This window comes from Hippocampus zosterae, chromosome 7 (assembly GCF_025434085.1).
Source record: "Hippocampus zosterae strain Florida chromosome 7, ASM2543408v3, whole genome shotgun sequence".
NCBI classification, from domain to species: Eukaryota; Metazoa; Chordata; class Actinopteri; order Syngnathiformes; family Syngnathidae; genus Hippocampus; species Hippocampus zosterae.
In genome coordinates, this window is record NC_067457.1 from 2,712,998 (window position 1) to 2,721,718 (window position 8,721).

The following is an 8,721-nucleotide window of genomic DNA, read 5'->3' on the forward strand; positions in this document are numbered from 1 at the left end:
TTAAAAGGACAAACGTGTGACACAAACACACACTGAAAGGCAACTTTGGGAAGCTATGTTGCATTCAAGGCCACAAGGTCAGTTTAGTTTGTTTAAAAAAGTGCGAAACAAAAACAGCACAACTTCACAAACAAAAGGCACATCCCACCCCCCCTCCCCCCCAAAAAATGGCAACAAGCCCTTTTTAATCAGGAACTGGACAATGTAAACAAACGATATCGGAGCTGTATTCAGGCATCCCGGGGAGAGCCGTGCACTCTGAATCGATACATGCAAGTGTAGTCTTGGTGGCCCCAGTTGGACAGCACCTGCACCTCGATAATTTGGAAGGCACGTTCATTCTCCTCCTGTAAAAAAAAAACAACAACCCAATTCCAATTTAACAGTCACTTGACTGCACACAATAGAAAAATGCCAACGTCTTTCCCATATCAAAAGGCGGGATTTATTTTTTATTTTTTAATTACAAGTTTTACAAGCGTCTTTACAGTTATGTATCAAATGTGAAAATGACCCTTATTAAAAGGTCTAGAGAGGGCCCAGGATGTCTAAAAGAAGCCCCTCAACTCACTTTCATAGTTCCCTGGTATCAAGATGCTGCCAAAGTAATCATTTGCTTTGGCCCGATCACTATCACTATTGACATTGCAATCAAATTGTCCCTAAAGTTAAAAGGTAGGGAGAAATCTTTTTTCTTAAGACATCATTTACAGCTGGCAATATGACGCATCGTGGTGCAAGCATGGACTCACAGTGACGTGATAGGTCTGCAGCGCTTCTCCGTCCTCCTGATACGTGTACGAGCCCAGAAGCGTCCCTCGCTCCTGACCGGCGTCATCCAGACCCTGAAAGACAAACTCGACTCAAATGCCGAGCCTCCATACAACTTCGTACACGGCGAGGCTTACGTAGACTCGGAAGTCTCTGGGGGCGCTGCGCAACGTGCCGCTGGGTGCCAAGGCTTTGGGGATGTGTTCCAAGGAGAAGGCAGTGGGGAGGATGCTCATGGACAAGCGGATCACCAGGAATCCCGTGGAACCTTGGAAGGCCCAGCAGTTCCCAGGATGAACGTTGGGCTGCGGGAACACAAGCAAACGTGGAGGTGGCCCTTAAAAATCCAAACTAGATCCTTAATTGGCAATTTCTATATTCAACTATATACCATAAAATGAACCATCAAAATTGTTCAGTGAATAGCATTACTGCCCGAGTCATTGAACTTTCTGAACACAACATCAACAATAAAGAATGATTCTTTGCATCTACTGTATGTAGATCGTCGGTCATCCGATCACTTTTTTTTTTTTTTTTTTTTAAATGTCCCAACTGAGAACAAAAACGGCGCATCACTTGAATGACGACTCTCGGAGACTGCGAGAAGTACCACAGAGGAACTCCAAACAAACTGAGCAGTGCTGCTTTGGTCTCATACGTCTCGGAACAGCGAGTGCTCAGGATGCTGCCTCCTGTAGGATGACAATGACATAAATTTAATAAAAATATATTTTTTTTAAAAACAGACGAACATCACAAACGGCGAGTCCCTTTGTCACCTCCGGACTCCAACGCGTAGTCAGCGAGGCCAGTTCGGTCATGGGAGAAAAGGCGCAGCGCGTTCTTCACCATCAGGTCCACATCCTGCACAACCGCAACAAGCCATCAGGTGGCAGAATGTATTTAAAAAATCTTTTTTTAATGTAACAAATATTATCTGCTTAGATATTTCTTAATAGGTCAGTTATGTGTAAAAGGACTTCACATCCTGACCTCTCTCGTTAGCGCCATTCCATCTGCGTCTTTGTGCACCTCCTCGCGGCGGCGCTGCTCGAGACGAAGGCTGACATTGCGGAGGATGCCGCGCTCCAGTGAGGCCAGAGACGCCTGCAGATCGTTCCCCAAGAGCAGAACACGAACTTCCTTCTGGACCTGAGATGAAATCTGTTAAGGAAGAGGAGAAGACGAGAAAACATGAGTCAGGCATACTTAGGTCAAAATGGAGGTTTAATGTTTAGCTTATATCACCCAGCCCTATTTGACGAAACAAATATGCCAAAGTTGCAGCAGTCTCACAGTCTCCTGGTCCAATTGCTGACATCCCAGAAAACCGTCCACATCCCGCCTGATGTCCTTCAAAGCCATTTCCAGACGTTCCACCTGTGCCATCAAGGCATCATGGGACTGACGGTCCATTGAAGCGCTGTGAGGGAGAGCGATTGCCATGTTGCAATTACAACACACAAAACGTCAGAAAAAAAAAAAATCTGCACCATCATGCAGTGTACGAATTGAAGCACAGGCGTGCTGAAGCTCACCTGACTCCATCCCGAGCAATTGCCGGTGCCACTGTGTCGATGGCTTCTTGCCTCGACGTTTCCTCCTGGAGTAAAAACTTTTGCTGAAAATATTGCCAATTTCATACCACATGCATGTTTGTGTGCTCATGAAGAGGGGAAAGAAAAGCGAAGGGGGGAGGGGGGGGGGGACAGCATACCTCCGCCTTGGCTGCCAGGTTCTGCAGATTCACCTCCACAAGATCCAGACGAGACATTTGGCTCTGCAACCAAAATAATTCCTGAACAGAGACAAACTACAACAATCAGTCAAGGGAAGTTGTTTCAATCACAACTAAAACACTAAGAACATGTTTATATGTCATTATAAACCAGGCATGTCCAAAGTCCGGCCCGGGGGCCAAATCCGGCCCGCGGTCGAATTTCATCCGGCCCTCGGCCCCTGTCATAAAATCAGTGCCGTCTGGTCCGCAGGTTGGGCGCAATGGAACACGTGTTGCATTGACTGAGGTCTCGTAGACTGGTGAGTGATGTTTCATAGAGTACTGCTTCCCTCTAGTGGCTAAATGAGTAATAGCATTCACTAAATGAGTAATAGCATTTAGACACTAGAGGGCATCACTCACGAGTTAACAAGACATCACTCCGTATTTATATTGACTGATATGTCATATTTCAAATGATCCTTGCAGTTGTGGATCTGTGTATTGCTTGTTCATTTCCCTGTTGTTCGAGTCAAAGGTTTTGTGACTATTGAAAAGTCATGGTGATACATTTTATGTTTCAAATCAATCAATTTGCACTCAGGAGACTTCCGTTTAAGAAAAAGTCAAGTGAATAAGCAGTTGCATGTGATATACCGGTTTCAAATGAACCAAAAGAAATTCTTAAGATTGTTGAAATTAAAATAAAAATGGAAATGTGAAACAGACTGGCTTACTAAAATTTGTTGAACAATATTGTTGTTTAATGTAAAGAATGTCAACCAAAGTCGGCCCCTCGACATTTTACACCATAAAATCTGGCCCCCTTGGCAAAAAGTTTGGACACCCCTGCTGTAAGCAGATACCAATTTTTTTTTCTTTTTAGCTTGGACTTACATTTATTGCAGTTGTTCTAATGCTTCTAGTTCACACTTTGTCGGAGTGCATAAGTGTAACCGTTACTTTTGCGACAATTGATATAAAGTATCGAAACATGGCCCCTTGTAGAGCGCCAACATATCCAACAACCAAAAATTGACAAACCACCTGCTCCCTCTGCCGTCGGCTGTCATCCATTCGCCTTCTCAGCTGGGCCAGTTGGCGTTCCACCAGTCTGCTAAGCCCGAGTTTGCCACTTTTGCCGTCGCGCTGCAGTTCCGTTTGGATCCGCAGCATCTCGCCGTGTCTCCGCTCCGCCCTCTCATCGCCGGCTTCCACGCGCTCCCAAAGCAATGCCAGGTTGCGCTCCAGACGAGCAAGCTGTGCGGTACTTGTACGAGTCTGGCTTTTGAAACAAACTTGTCCCTCTAACTTCCAGCTCCTGAGTGCAAACTGGGTGCAAGAATTTCAACATCACCTCCTCCGAGTCCCCCGCAGCTCCCCTCGTCGAAGTAGAAGCCAATCCATCGACCGTGGACAGGGGAGGGCCGTCAAAGATAGAAGTCCCCCACTCCGGGACCCTTACACTCGGTAGACCGTAGAGGCCAAACCAACACAAGCCTAAAAGGCACAACAAGACAATACTTGAAATTGTAGTTTTGTAGAAAATGATGACTGAGCAGGAACCTACTGAAGAGGATTGGAAGAGCCAAGAAGAGCGCAAGAGGAAACCTGTAAGGGCAGAAATTGGACATGTCTGAGTCGACATCATTTGTAGATGAACAAGCAATATTCAAGTTTGACAGGCGTCTAACTTAAGGCCAGATTTTTTTTTTTTAACACCATCAACGGTCCTTTGAGGGGAAACCAGAATTACAAATTGGCCCACGGTGTAAATTGGGTTGAACAACCTTGAATTCATATTAAAATAGGCGACTTAAGAATTAGCTCCACATTGAGTTATGGTTTTTCGAGTGGCTATGAATGATAAAAATCATTATTGGGCACTCTGTAATTACCGTGTTAGCAGAGGGCCGTCACTTCGTCTCCACTTGAACACACCGCCCAGGTCGGACGACCTACCTAAACACAAACGTATAGTTCAGTGACGATATGAATGACAAAATTAGCAGTCAAATAAAGATCTGAAATCAAACAGAAGAGAGAAAAAGAAGCCGACTACCAGGATGGAAAGATGTTCTCCAATCTGCTAGGAAGAGGAGAGCAACACTCACAAGAGAGAAATGTCAGCTACCAAACATCAAAATCAATGCACGCGTCTCGACATCTAGGGAGGAAGACATTAGCGACAGAAAGAAAACATCAAGCCGCCTCCCAGGATAAGAAACTACTTTTGGTCTGCGAGGAGAGGAGGGGGGGGGGGGGGAGATGACCTGTAGCGTGAGATGATGATGATGACAACATTGTCCTGGTCAAAGTCCACAACGCCGAGGTCAGCCAACACAAAGAGCACACTGAGGAAACAAGGCTCCTTCATAATGGAGACGCAACTTTGCATGAAGACACTTTAAGGTACATCTCCACAATCTAATCTCTATCTGCGGAGGTCTCTCAGTATGATGCATTAATTATACAAAATGGAGACCTCTCAGACAGCGTCAGAATTGTTACCGTTCTTTTGTTTTTAGATTGTGCGGATGTACCTAATGAGAGTATAAATCAGGGATGGGCAAACTTTTGAGGCGACGGCGGCAGCAGCAGCGGGAGCGGTGTCAAATTAACCTGTAAACACAGTGACGTTCCGCAACAAGCAGCGGAGCGCCGAGGCCCGAGCGGAGCGAACCGAGGCACCGGCGACGTGCGTCTGCTCCGCGTGCTGTTTCTCCTTGCAGTCATTACCTGTGCGTAGCAGCAGTAAGTGCATGAGGGAAAAACCAGGTGGGAAAGAGGACGCAATAAGAAGGCCTAAATACTGTCAGAAGCAACATCAATTATAAAAGCTGCATCATATTGCATTAAATTATTCCCCGATTTGTATTTTCGTCCTGTCATAGAGGCTGAAATTTAATTGGATGCAAAATCTGCGTCACTACAGCAGACCCACAATTCAACTGGCAAAATACGTCTGCCGCAATCAGCACGTTTATACTTGTGTGGTGCCACACTGCATTTTCGTGCGGACCTGACAGTGGCGGCATTAGGATGTGGCTTGAGTCAGTCTCGCTACCTGCTATATTAAGATATTTTGTGATGTTTTCTTTAATCAATGTATATCTTCTCAGTGAAAAACTGCTTTGAGATGATTGCATGACTTGGTGACTTGCTTGCCTAAGCAATTTCAGAGATGGACTCTGGAGCCTGCTTTGACGACTTCAGAGATAAACTATTTAGCCTGCCTTGACGACTTCATAGTCCGCTTTGTTTGAATTGTCAAAACTTGATTGAGATCAATGCCACTTGATTATAAAAGGAGGGGAGCGATGCTCCTCAGCAGAGTCCGCTATGGGTTTCCGTACAAACGCCTAGCTCGTATTGAAGCTCACTCTGCTGAGGGTGTTGGCTCTCCACCCTACTGGCACACGGTAAGAGTTCTTTAGCTTCATACAACTTGTTTGAACTGTGTTATCATTTCTGTGTGGGACCAATAAAGTGCCTATTGTTGGTAGCCAGAAGTGTCTTGTCGTTATTTCTGAGTGCCTATCTCCGACGATCCTTTATAAAACTTGATATTCATTCAAATTGAGTATCAGAAGTGTTTCAAAACACTACCCGTGATCAATGTAATCAAGTGAGCGCCAACTCACAGAGAGATCCGCCGGGGTGAAGCTCCCTCTGCGCACTCCTCATGTCTCCGCCGCGGTCCCTACGAGCTGCAACAAGCACACGGCAAAGGCAGTCAGGACAAAAAGATGCTTGCCGGCGACGCCACCGCCGCGGATGAAGAGAGATTTGCATTTCTCCACAGAAACAACCAAAGTCAAGAGAGGTGCAGCCCATTTGTGTGAGAGGGGAGACGACATGTGAGTGGGATGCAACTGCTACAAACAAGCGTTCCGAAAAGTCGAGTTTGAACACAATGCATCATGGGGAACACTCCGCTTTTCTTGATCCTCTGCAGACATGTGAATCAGATTGGTGCAGGCTGTTTATCATGTCCCAAAGTATTTTTTTTTCCTTAACACAACCGGCAAGTGGTGACAACAGCCCTGGGAGAGAAGGTGAATCCTCACTGAAGTTGAATCTACTAGTTCCTCAAAAGTTAGTGAGTTATTCAACCAGATCGGCCACCCTGCAGATGTGGGGGAAGGGGGAAAAAAAAAGACGCTTACAGGCAGCCCCCCCATGTTTTATGTCAACCTGACACATCTGCCATGCGCGCGCCAGTGCAAAGTGGCAACTGGCTGCCGCCTTCCTCGCGCCAATCAGAAGCCAGTCCAACCACAGCTGCAGCACATCTGCAAGAACCACACACGGCTCAGCGGGGAACTGTCATTCCCGCAGTTGGGGAATCCTCAGAGTGAAGCTGTGATGTCACAATTAGACACAAGAACGAGGATTGCAGTGTTGAGGAGATCATTTGATTCCATCCTCACCTGTTCTGGCTCGCCGTCTTCGGTCACTGCAGTAGATGGTGGACGCGTCCAACGTGGGCGATTGCAACGATGTGTACTTGGAGGAAAATGAGACGTTTGAAATGTCGGACTCCCTCCTGCCGCACTCGCAATCTTTGCAGGACACCCGAGTCGGCATCTGGACCCGGTGTTTGGGACAGCGGGCGTCGGAGCCAAGCAAAGTGCTGTTAGCCACCAAGCTGCTCTGCTCCTCCACAATGGTGCTCTCTAGAAAATATCAAACCATGTACAGCAGCTGACATACAGTATTACACATTCAAACAGCACTACAAAAAATCATTATACATTAGGTAGAGTGAATCTGAAAACAGCCAAAGTCAAATTTGAGGCTTTCACCAACCTCTGGGATCAAGGTCTTTGTCCAAACCTAGAGTACCACCAAAGCGAGATCATCGGATCATCAGTCAGGAGTCATAGCAGGGACATGAAAACAACATTCGCAGGGTTATTCCTTGCTACGTCTTACCCCAGAAGTTGTCAATCATTGTGCTCTCCTGGATGGAGGCCTCGTGGAGGGAGGATTCATCCAACAAGGATGAGAGCAGAGAGGCATCGGAAGCGTCGCTGTGGAGCGACTGGTTGGAGGATTTACGAGGTGTGTGGGTGAAGAGCGACTCTGAGCAGGATGCGGAGTGTTGCAGAGAACGGCGAGATTTCAACATCCTGAGGGAAGAATAGAAGGAGCGAGTGAGAACCAAACAAACTCGCCGAGATGCCGAGAGCGGGCGGGAAGACAAAACAGGTGAAAAGAAGAAGATAAAAGGCAAGGCGAATAAACGGCAAGTGATGTCTACCTTGTGTTTCTCCAGCCGTTTCCCTCTACGTGGAGGGAGGTGCTGCCGAGCGGCTGGCCGTGGTCCAGCAGGCCGTTGCCCAGACGTAGACTGCGCCTGGACATGGTGGCGGGCTCGCAGTCCGAGTCGGACGCTGCGGACCAGTAACTGGAGCTGAGCAAGCAGAGACAACATTTCAATTACAGTTGTCAAAATAAAAGACAGACTGTGTTGCTGTGAGAAGACAGTGTCAAATATTATGACATTTATGATTATTTTCCCCTCACGATTGCTTTTGGCAGTTCTTCTACAGTGGAGTAGATTACTTGTCGCACCTTTATCATTAGCTACCCTAAGGAACGTGAGGGCCAGGGACACTGACCTACCTAGCAAGTCCACCAACAACACACTAAACATGAGCATACACACACAGGTCTGTCCAGCCCCAGCTCTGTAGATCCTCGTCCTTGTCAGCAACGATCATTGCTTGTCAGGAAGACGTCTTAGGGCACGCATCTTTCTCACAACATACAACAAAAGCAACTTCCTGTCGGAGCCGCAGGTCAGTGCGCTGCTAAAGCCGCTCCCCTTCGTCCCACACAGATAACCTGAACTCTGACCAAGCTCTACGAGAGGACTTACCGCCAGCTATTGGCAAGCTGCCGTTTGACTCTGTCCACCTGCAGCAGATCAGCTGCTCCGGTGTGGTGCAAAACGTCACTCAGTCTTTGGGTCAGCTTCCTTGGATTAGACGGCAGTACGCACACTTGAGGCCAATTATTGAGAGCCGAGTAGAAGAGGAAGAAACAAAGTAAATATCTGTAACTTTTGTGAGTAGTTTATACGCCCTAGAATTTTCCGATAAAACCGACTTCAAATGGTGTTTAAAAATGGATAAAAACAAGACACTTTCACAGGTGCTATGAGGTCTTTAAATTGCAAATGTGAACTTTCAGCCAATCACATCGGAGTATTTGTATGT

The 8,721-nt window shown here is 46.8% G+C and overlaps 1 protein-coding gene across 3 annotated transcripts; it reads right to left on the bottom strand.

Moving 5' to 3' along the window:
* Window positions 1-158: 158 nt before the first annotated feature.
* On the bottom strand, window positions 159-8,360 carry LOC127604082 (SUN domain-containing protein 1-like). 3 transcript variants are annotated; one of them, XM_052070904.1, is made up of 21 exons: window positions 8,171-8,360; window positions 7,761-7,913; window positions 7,433-7,629; window positions 7,307-7,333; window positions 6,928-7,173; window positions 6,664-6,789; window positions 6,139-6,204; window positions 5,117-5,233; window positions 4,393-4,456; window positions 4,065-4,105; window positions 3,852-3,994; window positions 3,542-3,775; window positions 2,492-2,572; window positions 2,313-2,377; window positions 2,071-2,197; window positions 1,768-1,938; window positions 1,554-1,638; window positions 1,351-1,466; window positions 909-1,076; window positions 753-845; window positions 159-347 (listed from the first exon to the last, which is right to left on the bottom strand). In XM_052070904.1, the coding sequence occupies exons 1-21, from the start codon at window positions 8,221-8,223 to the stop codon at window positions 231-233; spliced, it is 2,490 nt and encodes an 829-aa protein (XP_051926864.1). In that variant the 5' UTR covers window positions 8,224-8,360; the 3' UTR covers window positions 159-230. The 3 variants fall into 3 exon arrangements, with proteins under 3 accessions (XP_051926864.1, XP_051926865.1, XP_051926866.1); XM_052070905.1 differs by lacking the exon at window positions 6,664-6,789 and having other exon boundaries at window positions 8,171-8,359; XM_052070906.1 differs by lacking the exons at window positions 5,117-5,233; window positions 6,664-6,789 and having other exon boundaries at window positions 8,171-8,359.
* Between the last annotated feature and the right edge of the window lie 361 nt (window positions 8,361-8,721).

What these genes read in the sequence shown, in the direction of transcription:
- LOC127604082 (XM_052070904.1), bottom strand. Translation starts at nt 8,223, where the DNA reads ATGATCGTTGCTGACAAGGACGAGGATCTACAGAGCTGGGGCTGGACA. An exon ending in GAACGTCACTGTGTTTACAG is followed by an intron (nt 4,457 to 5,116) that starts GTTAATTTGACA and finishes GTTTGTGTTTAG; the next exon opens with GTAGGTCGTCCGACCTGGGC. An exon ending in TGCAGACCTATCACGTCACT is followed by an intron (nt 348 to 752) that starts GTGAGTCCATGC and finishes TTTTTTTTACAG; the next exon opens with GAGGAGAATGAACGTGCCTT.